Source organism: Sceloporus occidentalis, unplaced genomic scaffold (genome assembly GCF_023333645.1).
Source record: "Sceloporus occidentalis isolate IW3139 unplaced genomic scaffold, rSceOcc1.0.p SCAF_9, whole genome shotgun sequence".
Classification (NCBI taxonomy): Eukaryota; Metazoa; Chordata; class Lepidosauria; order Squamata; family Phrynosomatidae; genus Sceloporus; species Sceloporus occidentalis.
The window spans coordinates 41,188,646-41,204,243 of record NW_028316989.1 but is presented as its reverse complement, the minus strand read 5'-3'; the positions used below and the strand labels follow the sequence as shown (position 1 = coordinate 41,204,243).

General features: G+C 41.4%; 1 protein-coding gene across 3 annotated transcripts in view; it reads left to right on the top strand.

Annotated features, from left to right (window-relative positions):
- The first annotated feature begins 3,059 nt into the window (after positions 1-3,059).
- IL16 (interleukin 16) overlaps positions 3,060-15,598 on the top strand; it is a 38,425-nt gene continuing 25,886 nt past the window's right edge. For 2 of the 3 annotated variants that reach the window (XM_089539049.1, XM_089539047.1), the window contains exons 1-2: positions 3,060-3,588; positions 14,623-15,085. In XM_089539049.1, coding sequence (XP_089395175.1) covers positions 14,777-15,085 — 309 coding nt within the window. In that variant the 5' untranslated portion in view covers positions 3,060-3,588; positions 14,623-14,776. Of the gene's footprint in view, positions 3,589-10,033; positions 10,049-14,622; positions 15,086-15,598 lie in introns of those variants that run through there. The other variant, XM_089539048.1, reaches the window with a different exon arrangement.

Sequence of the window (15,598 nt, the reverse complement as noted above, 5' to 3'; positions counted from 1 at the left end):
GAGACCACTCTCCTTCTTGTAGTCTTATTGCATGAGTAAAGAAAGCTGAAACAGAGTGGGAGAGTAGTGGCTTTCTCTGTGCCTCTTCAGCATATGATGGCGCCAGCAACCCTCACTGTACAATTGCAAAGACAATTGCAACCACAATAATGGCTGCTTTGGAACCAGTATGTTTCCATTTTTTAAAACTGATGCAGTTGTTTCAAGAACAGGCTCACAGGGTTATGCCCTTAGAGGAAGGCAATGGCAAATTTCCTTTGAATAAATCTTGCCAAGAAAATCTTATGATATGGTCAGCACAAGTCAGCATCAGCTGGAATGAACATAACAACAACAACAATTACACAGTGTAGTACAGAACTAGGAGAGTTGTTGTCCCACCCCAAATAATTTGTTCTCTTCTTTGTAAGAGGGAAATAATTACTTGGTAAAACAAAAACTTTTAAAAGCAAAATCAATGGAATGGGGAGGGGGATAGCAATGGAAAGAATATTTAAATGTTCAAGAAAAAGAATCAAGAAAAGTGCTCCAAACTTCCATAATGAGGCTGGTTGAGACTTATGGGAATGTAAGGTCAAATTCTTTGTAGAAGCTCCAACTTGTAACCCATTTTTAACCTATTTTCAACATGGTAGTTGTTGTGTGCCTTCAAGTCATTTCTGACTCATGGCAACTCTAAGGTAAACTTATCACAGGGTTTTCTTAGCAAGATTTGTTCAGAGGAGGTTTGCTTTTGCCTTCTTTCGAGGCAAAGAAAGTGTGACTTGCCCAAGATCATGCAGTGGGTTTCCATGGTCAAGCAGAGATTTGAACTCTGATCTCCAAAGTCATAATCATTACATCACACTGGCTCTCCAAGTGATGGACTTCCAACTAATCACCTGGATTTCTAACAGATTTGTAGCATTTAGGCTTGTAGCAGATATGTGTGTTTGTGTGTGTGTGTAGACAGAGAGAAATGGAGAGAGACAGAAAGAGGTGTTGTGCTTTGAATGCTAGACTTCAGGAAACTAGGGTTTGAATCCCTGTTCAGCTATAGATACCAATTGGGTGAATTTGGGAAAGTCACACTCTCTCATCCTTATAGGAAGGCAATGGCAAACCTCCTCCAAGAAGATCCTATGATAGTTGGAAGGTGCATAGCAGCAACAACAGCGGAAAGTCACAGGCTCCAGCCCTAACTTTGCATCTGTAAAATGGGATTAACCATGACCTGCTTCACATTGCAAAAGTGAATACAATACAATAGTTACAAAGTGCTCTGTGACTCCTTGAAAAAGAAGGAAAGCAAAGAGAGAGTGCTGTGGGTGAAGGGGGCAGGGGATGTTTGTCACTCACAGAAGCCTCCATCTGGAAATGCTCAAAAAGGTAAGAGCCCTTGGTAGAGTAGAAGAAACTGAAAAGTGCATGATTTAAAACAGCTGAACAAACTCCTAAGTCAGCGAAGGCAGGCAAACTTGGATATATAGGGGGTAGGAAGAGAATGCACAACAAAACATTTTATTCCTCTAGCATGTTTGCACCCTTTTCAACTCCTTTTCTTTGATTGTCGTTAGACTAAATGTAGAACTTTGGGTATTTTGCCCCAAATCTACTTTTTAAAGCTTGGCAACTTGCTTCTGAAAGTTAATGAGGTTTATAATTACAATATATATATTTCTCAGCAGTGAAAAAGTAAGTTGTTACTATTATGCTGGTGTCTTTTTTAAAAAGGCAACTCTTTACTTTCAATACTGTACTTGCAACATTCATTATGATTCAAATGGCAGCAAATTAATACGCATAGAGATTTTGTAGCAGCTTTGAGACTAACAGGGGGAAAAAAGAAGTTTGTAGCATGAGCTTTTTGTAGACCTCAGTCTACTTCTTCAGATGCTTATGATGGAGTCAAAGTGAGGTCCAGAGAGGAGTGCAGGAGTTTAACTGAAGAAAACTGAAAAGGGATGTTGGCAACTGCAGACCCAGCCTCTATACATATTAATTTTACAGACTAATGTGGCTATATCTTTAAATTCAGCAACAAATTAGTTTCTCTTGTTTAAAAATGTAACACAGGGTAAAAAGAAGCAGAGTTTGATAGTAAGCCGTTACCAAAAGAAAAAGGAGAGCTACTTGTATTTACTTAAAACTAATGGATGACTAAATTATGTTATGATTGCAACAGGACAAGGGATGTTCTGGAACCACCTTTTGTGGTTCCAGAACTGAAGGTGGCCATGGGACCCAAAAGGATTAAATAAAATCCAAAATCCATAAAACGGATAATACTTTTATTAGGATCTCTTAATACAAAAGGGTGCAAACCTTTCATCAAGCAAGATGGTTCGATGATTTGACTCTTCATCAGGTTAGATGGTTAAAAAAAAAGATGGTGGAAAGTATAATGGAATTCACCCCCAAATTGGTTAGATTTGTTATGTCATTGAGGTTTAAAATTAAACTATTTCTCAAGATGAAGACTGCATTTACCTCCTTGCCTTAGCATTTATTACCATATAGAGATGGTAATAACTCTTCTGGAGAAAACACAAGATTGCACACATTTGTACCTGAATGTTTCTAATAAAGGTATGGACTGTCTATGTATTTGTTTTATTCCTTTGGATCACGTGGCTACCTTATCTTCTGGAACAACAAAAGGAGTACATTTATACCTTTGACATGTTGCAGTCAAGATATTTAGACATGCCTCAGTTATAGAAAAAAATGAATTAATTGCAAGTAATTCATTTTTGGCCACAGCCTACAATGAAGCTCTGCCTTCCCCCCCCCCCCTTCCTTTACGTTTAACTCCAATTGTTCACTTTGCAGATTTCAATCACAAAAGCTCATCGTTCTCCTGAGTACCTTTAACAGAACTGTCTATGAAAGGCGTTTTCATCCAGTATTAAACAAACCCAGTGTGTTAGCTTCCCCTCCCTCCTTCTCTCTCTCCCTGCTCCCCCGCCTTTGGAAAAAAGAGTAATAAATGAATCATTTCATTTCAACCTTGGGCAAAGGGTCTGAGGTGCTGGATTTGAAGTGAACCATGCAATTACATAAACATAGGCGCAGCCAGTCCACCAGTGAGTGGAAAGGCATGGATGTTAGAGGATTATCTAAACAGTTGAACACTTTTTCCATGTGTGTGTAAGAAAAAGCTTGGAATACTTGGGCTAACCCTCCTCCTTGCTGCCACTTCTGCAGAGGCCAGTCAGGAGAAGCCCAGAAGGAAAGATCCAGAATTTCTATTTCTGTTTGTGATTTGGGAAACTGACAGACAACAAGCTTGACAGTGGCTTTGGTAAACTCACATCTTCTTTACTACTCTCGCCTCTCCAGAAAGCTGAATGGCAGGCAGGATGCTGAGCTGACCGAACCATCCGGCCTAGGAAAACCCAACTAAGCCATATGCTGCAGAAGGAAAGATTTGTCTTGAGACGTTGACTGTGTGCCTGGGAGTGCTGCAAAACTTCAGATGTGCTGTGCTTCCCCCCCCTTTTAATATATATATATAAAGCAACAACTTCTAAATCGGTGGAAATGTTACCGTGCTGCATTTTTCTTACAGCTATGCAATGCAAAGATGGCTTGGGCTTCTCAAAGATGGTAAGTGATTCTGCTGAACATATGCATAAAGTCTTTGCTGTAATGTAATGTAAACGCTGTGATATCCAGCACATTTATTTTTGAGTAAGTGCTGCTAACAGATACTTTTTAAAAATCCAGGCTTTGAAAGGTCCAGTTTTTGGAAAAAAATGAAGGGATTGAGTCAGGAGAAGGAAAATTCTACTAGGATTTTTAAAAGATAGATAGATAGATGATAGATAGATAGATAGATAGATAGATAGATAGATAGATAGGGAGAAATCAAAAGAAAGAAAGAATAACCAAATTTAGAAAGGATTTAAGATTATAAAATGAGACTTGGCTTAAATGTTACAACTTCAGCTTCAGTGTGATGTGAGAATGACGGTGTTTGCAAGGCTTCTAAAATAAATACAGTGCTAGACAGAAAAAGAGAGAAACACAACCAAGATACGGATGCTGAATCCAACAAAAGCAGGCAATGTGCGGTTTTATGGGATTGTTGCAGGGCTTTTGACAGAAAGGTGTTTGTAGGGCCAGACATACAATGGCTGCCCTCCCCTCACATCAAGTAGGGTGGCAATTTATGCACTGCCAAAGAAAGAAAGAAAGAAAGAAAGAAAGAGAGAGAGAGAGAGAGAGAGAGAGAGAGAGAAAAGAGCTTGATTCCAGACAAACAAAACAGGACTCTGCACAAAATTTGCATAGGCCATTTGGCCGATTTGTTAGTACTACATCGCATAACTATAATTATAAACACTACAATCATATTCATAGTAACTGTTGCTTCCATACCCTCCAGCTGCCCTGATTTGATAGGGACAGTCCAGATTAATCCTCTATCATCCCACATTTTCAGCTGCACTTAAAATGTCCCCATTTGGACATTTTGCTAGAATTTGCTCTTCCCTGTAGGCTCAGGCAAAAGCAAACGGCTGAGGCCTTTCTTAGTGTGCATGTTCTCCCCCATTGATCACTTCTGCCATCTTGGCCATCCTCTGATGTTGTTGTTTGGTCAGATGTGTGCTAGATTTCATCTGTGAGATATCTGAGAGCATGGTACTCAACCCTGTGAACCACTTAACTACCTGGATTGGAAAGTGTAGCAACTCTAGTATTATCCTGCTGCAAATTCTGCTTGCTTCTTTTCTACTGATAATATGATAATGACACAAATTAGTCAGCATTTCTGTTTGCCTCTAGCAGTGAAGTTACTTGGTTGCTGGGATACTTAAATCCTTTCTATTCTGGACAACATGTATCCATATAGTGTTTGATCATGACCATCAACAAAGACATAAAGTTCTACATGAAAATATTCCCTATCACCTATGTTCACCCCTGTCACAGAATCTGAATTGAAGCAAAATTAATTAAGGCTGGATTTGACTCCTTGAAAGAGTTTTGGGATTTGCATATGTCAATCTTGCTTTGAAGCTAGCTTAGTCTGTTTTGTGTATGTGTTTCTGTACACTGGTAGTGTGTCCCCAATATGTTAGTATCCGCTGGGGTTTGGTTCTAGGATGCCTGCCCCTCATGGATACCAAAATAGATGGATGCTCCAGTCATACCATATTCAGTGGCATAATAAACAAGAGCCAGCATGTTGTAGTGGTTTGAGCATTGGACTATGACTCTGAAAACCAAGATTTGATTTTTGATTCCCTGGTGACACGGTGATTCAATGCCGGTATTGCAGCCACAAGGTTGTGAATTCGATCCCAGGGCTCCAAGGTTGACTTAGCTGCACATCTTTTCATGGGTCAGCAATGTGATGTGGCAACTAAGAAAGCCAACGCAATTCTAGGCTAGTTCAATAGAAGTATAGTGTCTGGACTGAGAGAAGTAATAGTGCCACTCTATTCTGCTTTGGTCAGACCTCACCTGGAATATTGTGTCCAACTCTGGTCGCCGCAACACAAGAAGGAAGCTGGAGCATGTCCAAAGGAGAGCAACTAAAATAATGAAGGGTCTTGAAACCATGCCCTATGAGGAGTGGCTTAAAGATCTGGGTATGTTTAGTTTGGAGAAGAGAAGGTTAAGAGGTGGTATGATAGCCCTGTTTAAATATTTGAAGGGATGTCATATTGAGGATGCAGCAAGTTTGTTTTCTGCTGCTCCAGAGAATAGGACACAGAACAGTGAGTGCAAACTACAGGAAAACCTAAACATTAGGAGGAATTTCCTGACAGTAAGGGCTGTTCAACAGTGGAATACACTCCCTTGAAGAGTGGTGGAGTCTCCTTCTTCAGAGGTTTTTAAACAGAGGCTGGATGACCATCTGTCAGGGGTGCTTTGATTCTGTGTTCCTGTATGGCAGCGGGTTGGACTGGATGGCCTTTATGGTCTCTTCCACCTTTATGATTCTGTGATTTGCCCACTGGGATGAGATTTTCCCTAGCAGTGTGAGGAAATGTCTTGCTTGGATCACATGCCCAAAGCAACCAGCATCATCTCCTCCAAGTTAGTACTTCACTCTAAGAATGGTAACACAAGCTCTGACTGCAGAGGAAACAGCATAAGCAGGCTGTGATACCTGCTTATGCTGACATTGAGTCCATGCCTTCTTGTCTGCATCATAATGGCTTTGTGCTTAATAATGATAATGCTGACTATAAAAGCTGAGATGTTTCACAAGAGGAACAGAAAAGGATTTCAAATGTTGCAGAATTCCTGCTGAAGAAATCCGCCTGCCCACAAGAATTTAATTCTTACAATCTTTGGTAGCACAATCTCACATTAAAACAAACAAACAAACAAAAAAGAGAGGAATGAAGGAGAGAAGTATAAATCAAAACGAAGTTTCAAAATTAATCTGAGATCTAAGGAATAAACATTTGAATTGAACACTTCTGCCTTTGCCAGGTTCATGGTACATAGGACAGGCCTAAAGAATATATTGCTAAATCCTTGCAGCTGAAATAACAAAAGATGCTGTAAATTCTTGAAAGTTGGCCCCAGACGTTTCCAAGAGGGAAAGGAGGTGACAATATTCTTTGCTAAACAGAAGAGGGAAAACCTCTCTCCTCTTCACAATGATTATATTCTAAAAAGTACTAAAATTGTTCCATGGCATTTTCATGTAGTCCTCTTACTATGGTGGCTTACATAGTAAGAAGGGACCATACCTTCCAAATGTCCTCATTTGACTGGGTTAGTTCCAATTAATTGTGTCTTATCCCACGTTTTCAGCTGTTTTTATAATTTCCACGTTTCTTTCTTCTTCTCCCACATCACCACCTTGTCCCTTTTGCTGCCATTGCTGCAAACTAGTGGCACAGTGGTTAAATGCCACACTCAGAAACCACAAGGCTGTGAGTTCAATCCCAGCCAGGGGCTCAGGGTCGACTCAGCCTTGCATCCTTCCAAGGTTGCTAAAATGAGTACCCAGCTTGTTGGGGGCAATTAGCTTACAGTTGTAAACCACTTAGGGAATGCCTAGGTGGTATGAAGCGGTATGTAAATGAAGCTGCTATTGCTTTTGCAAACTGAGTTCACAGTGCAAAAGTAGTTTGTACTCCATTAATTAGGAGAGGAGGAAGAGACAGAGTGTTCTTTTCTCAGTAGGCTAAGGCAACAGCAAACTGCAGCAGCATTTCCTACATTTTGTTTTCTTCCTCTTTAATAACTTTTGCCATCCTGACCACACTTTGCTGTTACTTGGCTACACGTGTCCTGGTTTTCATCTTTAAAATGTGGGAAGGTATGAGGGTCTTCTGCCACCCTATGAAATTCTCCTTCCTCAAATTTCCAGCGTTGCAGAAAATGAAACATTGAAATCATTCAGGTCACTGTTATTTCCCATTCTTGCACCTCCTGCTCTGTCTTTTATTCTCTTTCTCTCTCCTGATCCTCCCTGCCCAATTTCTTTCCAAGCAACAGGTCAGGGAAAGATACTTCTGCCTGAAGTCTGGGACAGCTGGTTGCAGAGGGCTTTTGAAATTAGTTCAAGAGGAAAGGTTGCTCTTTAAAGCCTCACAAGTTGCTGTGCCTCCAGGATCCCATTTCTCACACTGGGACCTGGTTGCTATTGTAACTTAGCAATTGGTATTAATCTAGACTTTGACTGGACAGTCCTTGAAACAGAAGACATCTTCAGATAGAGGACTGTGCTCTGAAAAGTGGGACCCAGGCTCACCACTATTGTGGAATGAGAAAACACTGAGCTTTTTGGCCTGATCTAACAAGACATTGCTGAAAGACATTCTTGCCTCCTCCTCTTTCACCCACCTACAACTATTCTCAGTCTCCAAACACATGTTTGCTTAAAAGCTTTCTTGAAGTGTGACATTCCTAGCATGGCCCACGTGTCTTACCAAACAGTAATGGCTCTTCAGAGGTCTTTTCTGTAGTTGTATTATTCTTTTATGCACAGCATATGCGACACTCATATTTCTTACATATAATAAGGCATGTGACATTTTTTTCTCCTAGAAGCCCACACATTTTTACCTACACACAGTATCTTACTGGCTGCCAAAGCGTCTGGCTAAGGACGGCTAGAAAAGGCAAGGCATCATCCAAACAAGTTGTCCTGGAATTGCCTGCTCTATTTGCAATGAACATTTTCCATTCCAAAATTTCTTTTTCTATGGAATCATCATGTCATAGATCTGGGTGAGGAAAGTACATCTGGTGGGCTGCATGCAGCCCCTCAAGGCCTTCCAGAAACTCATTTTTGTTTCTACCAGAATCACCCCTATACCCCATATGAGCTATGGAAGCCAATTTTGCCACACCCCTTTCTGTCCAGTCCATCTCATGTCCCAAAATAGCTTTTTTGAAATAGGGAATCAAACAGAATTCTGGACTAAATTGTTCTTTGGTGTAAGAAAGTAAACCAATGTCTTAAAGACATTCTTACCTCTTCTTCTGCACACCCTCCAACTGCCCTAATTTGGCAAGAACAATCCCAATTAATACTCTTTCATCACACTTTTTCAAATAGGGCCCAAGGTCCAACACTGTGGCATATTTATGCTTCTGTGCCACCTATGCCAGGTTCTTTAGGCCTAAAAGACAGGTGTCCCTCCCCATCAGCCTGTGTCTATTTCTAGGTGATGAGTAGTGGATAAAACAGAAGGTTTTCCTCAAATACACCCCTATTTCATTCTCTCTCATCTTCTTTCCCCATTTCCCCATTTCCCTATTCTGCTTTCACCCAATTCCACTTTAGATCTATCAGTTTGGAGCCAAAATATTCATTTAGCTAAACTCATGCACTCAGAAATAAACCTCACTGAATGCCTTCATAATCCTTTAGTGTGTTTATTATTGTCCATACAATGCTGGCCACTTGAGTAATTAAATGGAAGGTTTTCCTCACTCCTTTCATTTCCATCTCCTCTTCTCTTCTCTTCTCTTCTCTTCTCTTCTCTTCTCTTCTCCCCACCCCTCCTATTCTTCCTCTACTTCCTCCTTGGACAGACTCTTTGCAGGATTTGGTAAATTTGGAGCTTGCAGCTAAAAGATACATTGAGCTAAATTCATCACCTTCTACACTCCTGCTTCTATCTTTATTTCTAAAAATCTACTCAGAAGTAATTTCCATTCACTGAGCAAAAACATGTGCTCTGCTACTGATATTTCCTTCCTCTGGGATGTCACCCGGTGCAGTCTGCACCACTATACTCCCCTAATGATGCCACTGTGAACATGGTTGTGGAACACAACAGCTACCATTGGAGATGTCATCGTGCAATAGGTATTACCAAAACCACTTTTTCCCTGGTGTCATTGTGGTTTAAAAGCCACGAGTTGTAATCTCCTAAAAGAGTCTTTGACCAGCTCAGTCAACAGGCTTAATTTATATCAAAGAAAGTGCTGCTTTAGATATATTCAGGTTGAAACAATGGGGTTGAATTCAAAACCACTAAAGGATGCTAGCTTGGGTTAAGCTAGCAAAGGCACTACTGTGCTAGATGATGGAGCACAAGTCCCATTCAGGATGACGCAGCTTGTCATGGACTCTATCATATAATGTAGAACAACAATGCTGTGATCTTAACTTGTCCATTCTATGAGACTACCAGGCTATGTGCTCTAATGCATTGCTTCTCAACCTTTGCCACTCCAGATATCGTAGACTTCCATTCCAAGTATCCCTGATCATTGGTTGTGCTGGCTATGGAGAGGTGAAGCCCCAAAACACCAGGGTTGGACAAAGGCTTTGTATCAGTGCCTTCAGGGACCCACTTTGCAATAAAGTAGTGACAAGACGCTAGCTCACAATATGAGGCATCTGTCCCGGTGCCCCAGAGAGTTCCTTTTCACTGGGCTGATTTGTCAATTTTGTTTTCCCCTGCCCGCTTTTGCAATTAAGAAACAATAGCGGTGTCCCATAGTCTTGCACCGAATTACTGAAACCAAGTCATGTGACAGTCCAAGGGTATGTTTCCAATTATTGTACTTGAGTCTTTCTGCCAGGCCTGCGAAGACAAACAGCCTTCTTAAGGAGTCTGGTTTTTCCTACTTCTTTGTTGTAAGTCCCTTTTAATGCTTTATCTTTTAGAATGCTTATCTCTGCTCCTTCCCACCCCATAGTAATTCCAACTTCTCCTAGAGGAAATTATAAGAAAGGGGTAATGGATTGACTGGATGGCTTAGTATTCATCCAGTACTTTCAATTACATTTTATTTAAAAATATTTTTAATAAGAGATTGCCCAGGTGTCAGTGGTTTCCTGGTGAGGTTGCATGCAAGATATTGTATCATAAAGCATGGGCCAATTGTCCTCAAATTGTTTACGCTGGCATTCTGATCGCACTGTTTCTTTGGGTTTTGCATGTTCTGAAACTGCATGAAGAGCGCTGCTCTCCAATTCAGTCATGTAACTGTCAAACAGTTTAACATTGTTTTATATGTTCTGTATGGTACTCTAAATGAAATATAAATCAAAGGAGAACTGCTGCTTGCGCAGACATCGGTTTACATGAAGAAGAAAACAGGTTACAGTGGTTCAGCAAAAAATAGAGGAGGAGAAGGGGGAAAATATGAGATCAGCTAACATTTGGTTTGGATTATAAATACAACACAAGACTTATAACTGGAGTGTCAGGCATACATGAAAGAAAACAAAATACAGCAAGAAAGATGTGCATTAAATTAGTTACTAGGCTGGCTGATGCTTGCATTTTACACTGACCAAATTGGTAGATAGCCAGCATGGTGTAGTGGTTTGAGCATTGAACTACAACTTTGGAGACCAGGGTTCGAATCCCAGCTCAGTTATGGAAACCCAGCAAGTCACATTCTCTCAGTCTCAGAGGAAGGCAAAGGAAACCCCCCCTCTGAAGAAATCTCACTAAGAAAACCCTGTGATAGGTTCGCCTTAGAGTCACAGTAGGTCAGAAATGATTTGAAGGCAGACAACAACAAGCAGGTGATTTGAAGGCAGACAACAACAAGCAACCCCTTTCAAAATACGGCAGTTTATTGATAATGCAACTGGGTTAAATGTGTAGCTAATAATCAAATGTTTGTGGCACATTCATGGTTTTCCATTTGTGTAAATGATTGTAAATGATTTATTATGATGATTCCTTGAACTGTCCTTGCCGTTGAAAAGCTTGATTCCATCCCTCAAAATTCTTAGCCATTCTGCTAGAGCAGAGACAACTTTCCTTAGCAACTCATGTAGAGGTCTACATACTTGTTGAACTGTGGGTCAAAATATACTGCACATATAGGTACAAGATATGCTGCACATATAGGTATAGGTACATTGCCATCTCCATTTTTATAAGATCTTTCCAAGATTCACAGTTACTTTGAAAATTTAAATTATGATTTTTTTAAAAAAAAAAATTGAAAGTGGGAGAAGCCAAACTAGACCGATTCCAATGTTTGTTTTGGCCTTCCTCTGAGGCTGAGAGATTGTGAGTTGCCCAAGCTCAAGTGGGCTGCCATGGCTGAGCAATGATTCAAACCCTGGTAGTAGTCCAGCACTCAAACCACTAGACCACACTGGCTCATGTAGTCAATGGTAGTAAATGGCTTTCAGATTGCTCAGAATGAGTTGGAATGGAAGAGAATGTAGATCAAAACATTCTTCAGATACTTTGCATCATTCCTATAGCTAGCAAATTGTGCAGAATGGATTCACATGCTCTCCATCTGTTACTCCAGTGTCTATCATCATCTTCATCATCATCATTGCTACTATGGCTACAAACCCAAACATTCAATTTTACTTATTCATCCACTCTCTTCTCTTATTGGTTGTCATGTCAGCACCAGTCATGGCCAGCTATGAACAGCTCATCTTCAATTGCCTTGTGATATCTTGCTGTATCTGTCCTATGATGGTTCGCTCCTCTTCTACCAAATCAGCATGGAAACAGAGCAAAGTGGTGGAGGAAAGGGAGAAAGCTTTCTCTTTCTTTGGCTGATAGTGGGCTCCAAGCCAGGCAGGGAGAAATACATTTCTCTTCTTCTTCACTTAGCATTGAAAGACAGTGAAGTGTTTGGATCTTCTGATTTGTTGATCTAGTTGCTATAGAGAAATCATACCCTCCAAGAAAACCAGGACACATGTGACCAAACAACAGCAGAGTGTGGTCAAGATGGTAAAAATTATTATTGAGGAAGAACAGACAAACCAGGAGAGGCTTCAGCAGTTTGTTTTTGTCGAAGCCTACTGGGAAGGTCAAGATCCTGCCTCCTTCTTTCCCCTCCTTCCTGCTGAGATAACTGAATGCAAACCATTTTTATACTCTGAACTCAGTTTGCAGTAAGATAAGAAGAAAGGAGGGAGGAGTAAAGAAAAACAGAGACATTTGGAAACCAGCTGAAAAAGTGGTATGAGAGAGGATCAATTGGAACTGCCGCTGCCAGATCAGAACAGTTTGAAGGTATGTTGGTGTATCAGAGACCACATTAATCCTCCACATCTCAATGTGCAGGGATGGGGCAGTTTAAATCTCCCCTTCATAACCAATAAAAGAAATGGGATGACATTTTGGGGGCAGGGGTATTTTACTGCCAGACACTTGTGCAGTCTTCCGACCCAGCTGTCTGAACAACATGCCAACAGTGGTTACAATATACTGAATGAGTGGGAATGGTGTGGCCCTCTGGGTGGTGGTAAACTGCAGCTCCTGGCATCCCTAGCCAGCATAGCCAAGGGTGAGAATTAAGCTTGGCAGTTGAAAAAATGGGATGACAGAGAATTAATCAGGGTTGCTGCTCCAAATTGGGACAGTTGAAGGGTGTAAGAGAGATAGATCCCCCAAGTGAGGAAGATACTTTGCAAAGATCCTGTGTAGCTGCTGTTCAGTGTCTTATCCAGGTGCTGTTAAGTGATCATGGACAGATTCACAGCTCCTGCAGATTCTGTCTCATTTCTTATGTTTTTCCCCTCTAAATCTTAAATGGATTTAAGAGGACCAGACTTTAAACAGAATCCTGTGGTCCCTGCAGTAGGCCATGGTTACCCTATTGGGGGCTGCATGTTGCGAGATGTGCCACGCAGACTGGATGTGGAGAGATATGCACGCAGGGGAGGCTGTGGAGTGGACTTGAGCTTGTCTTCGCTGGTTTTATTCTGGCACTAAGTGCAAATGTGGCTTTTTCTTAAAGCCTAACTGATTTATTCCACATTGCCTATGGCTTTAAATGGCTTTATCTTTTAAAACCCTGTTTAATTTTTAAATCTGCCTTTCAGAACTGTAAATTGTTACAAACTTTTAAATACATTTTACTTGTGTGCCATCCTAAGATACAAGTCAATACATAATAATTTTTTAAAACAACTAAATAAACATTGAAGCCACCTTGGATCCTCTATATGAAGAAAAATGGGATCTAAATAAGTAAAACAGAATACCACAGCCCTGAAGCTGTCACTTCCTCACCTTTTCCCTCCACAGATTCAAATCTCTAAGGCCATGTTTGCACAGAGGAAAAGAAACATTCCTTCTCTGTTCTCACACTGATCCATTTAGATGATGCTTAGGGCCAAAATGGGTGAAACGCAAGTCCAAATCAGAACTCCAGGGTGATTCTCCAGGGTAAGAAGATTCCCCATTTGCTCCAAATCAGGCCAGAAACTCTGGAGAATCCCGAGTGTACGAACTGTGCAGGGACACAGGGAAAGACTGTTGGCAGCTGGGCAAAAGCGCCCAGGAGATGGCCTGGACTGGGTGAACCACTGACTTCTTCCTGCCCATACATTCCAACTCTCCATGCAGCACTGTGACTTCCAAGTTTGCATGGTTCCTCTGGCACATGCTGCTTTTTAATAAGCCTGGAGGGGGGGAGACAGTGCTGCTGCTTGTCCTCCCCATGGATCCAGAAGTCCTGATAGTAAGCCAGGTTTTCCCATCAGTGCAGACAAAGCCCAAGACATTGTTTCATATCTTTGTCTTTTGTTCGGTCATTTTCTATTCTCTTCTGTGCATCATGAGCATGCAATATTCCTTCGCTCCTCCTGACTGTCTGTCCTCTCATCCATGCCCACTCTGTAGGATTCCTCTACCACCCTTGCAGCACCACAAGGCAACAGGTTGATGCTGTCTGCTTCCTCTTCTTGCCCTCTTCTCCCTCCTGTACTTATTGTTCTCAATCATATCTTGCACTACTTGCTGCCACTGCCACCTCCACCTGTCATGGAATGAACCTCCCATCAAGAATGGAAGGGGACAAATGGAGAAGGGGCATTACAGCAAATTAAAATACTATTCCTCATGTTAATTGCAGGCAAATGTCTTAAACTGCATGCATAATTTGGTGGTGGGGAAGTTACTTTATGTTCCAACCTATGGTGTTTTTTTTAAAAATATATATATACAATCTCTAACATAATTAAAATCGATATGTTGATTCCTCACAGAGACAGTGGACAAAATACTTCTTTTCCATTCTTCCTTAGTGCTTGGAGACACACATAAAATATACAGCAACAGTGACAAAAAATCATATCCAGCACTTCTCTGCGGGGGGAAAAATTCCACTGAAAATTAGCAAGTCATGAGACATGAGATTGTTATTTGTCAACTTAAGGGTTGTGTCTTAAATCTCAGTTTTTCAGTAGTGTATTATTTTTGTATGGGACAGGGTGAAGAGAAGCAACATCATATTGGCAAGTGAGTCCTGCCCTTGCCTGTACTTTTTTCCTTCGGCAAGAAATTTAACTGCAACAATGAAGAAAAAGCTTTTGCAATAGCTATGGCAAATTGACAGGGGACAGAAGATTACTTGATTGCTGAAGATGGAGCGGCAGAACAGCTCCAAGACTCGGAAATCTAAGACGCTGCGCTCCATTTCACGCTCCCTGATCCTCTGCAATGGCAAGAGCAGTGACGACGGATCAAGCCCTGATGAGAAGTACCCCAACCCCTTTGAGAGTCAGGCCAACTGGGGTCAAGAGGAAGCAAGCCACTGCCCTCGCCTTCAATTAGTATGCACTTCATCGACTGACGACGGCCCTTCTGATCCACTTATGCTCACCAGCATGATGCAGCTGAGAGCCTCAGCCAGTGATAGCTGCAAGAATATGAAGAGAAAGTTCTTCATAAAGGTAGGAGGGTCATCAACTATTGGCTGTTTGGCATATCCAAGAATTGGGTGAGAGTCTCCCCTTCCTTAGCACAAGCTGCCTCACTATAATAGAGGCAGAGATGTGAAACCCTGACCAATATTCCTCCAGAGGTAGCATAAATAGCGTGCCAAGGGTATTACACCCCTACTGTGTATCTGGCTCATCCAATGCACTCTTCATTCAGTGGCACAGCAGGCTGCCCCTACCTGAAATGTGGAGAGGGAATTGCTACAGGACAAATCTGTCATTATAGCACTGTGCACAGCAGGGATAAGCTGGGGGTCTTGCAGACATCTCTTAGAAAGTAATACTTAGTTGAAGAGCTGTTTGTCTAGAGGAAATGCTAGGAGAGAGTTGGGCTTGAGAATGTGTGGCCTTCCAGATGTTGGTGACTTGAAAGGCTTCCATGAACCCCAGTCAGCAACGCCAGTGGTGAATTTTTATGAAAGTAGGGATAAAAAATAATTTTGTATTTTTAGGATGCTGGTGGTG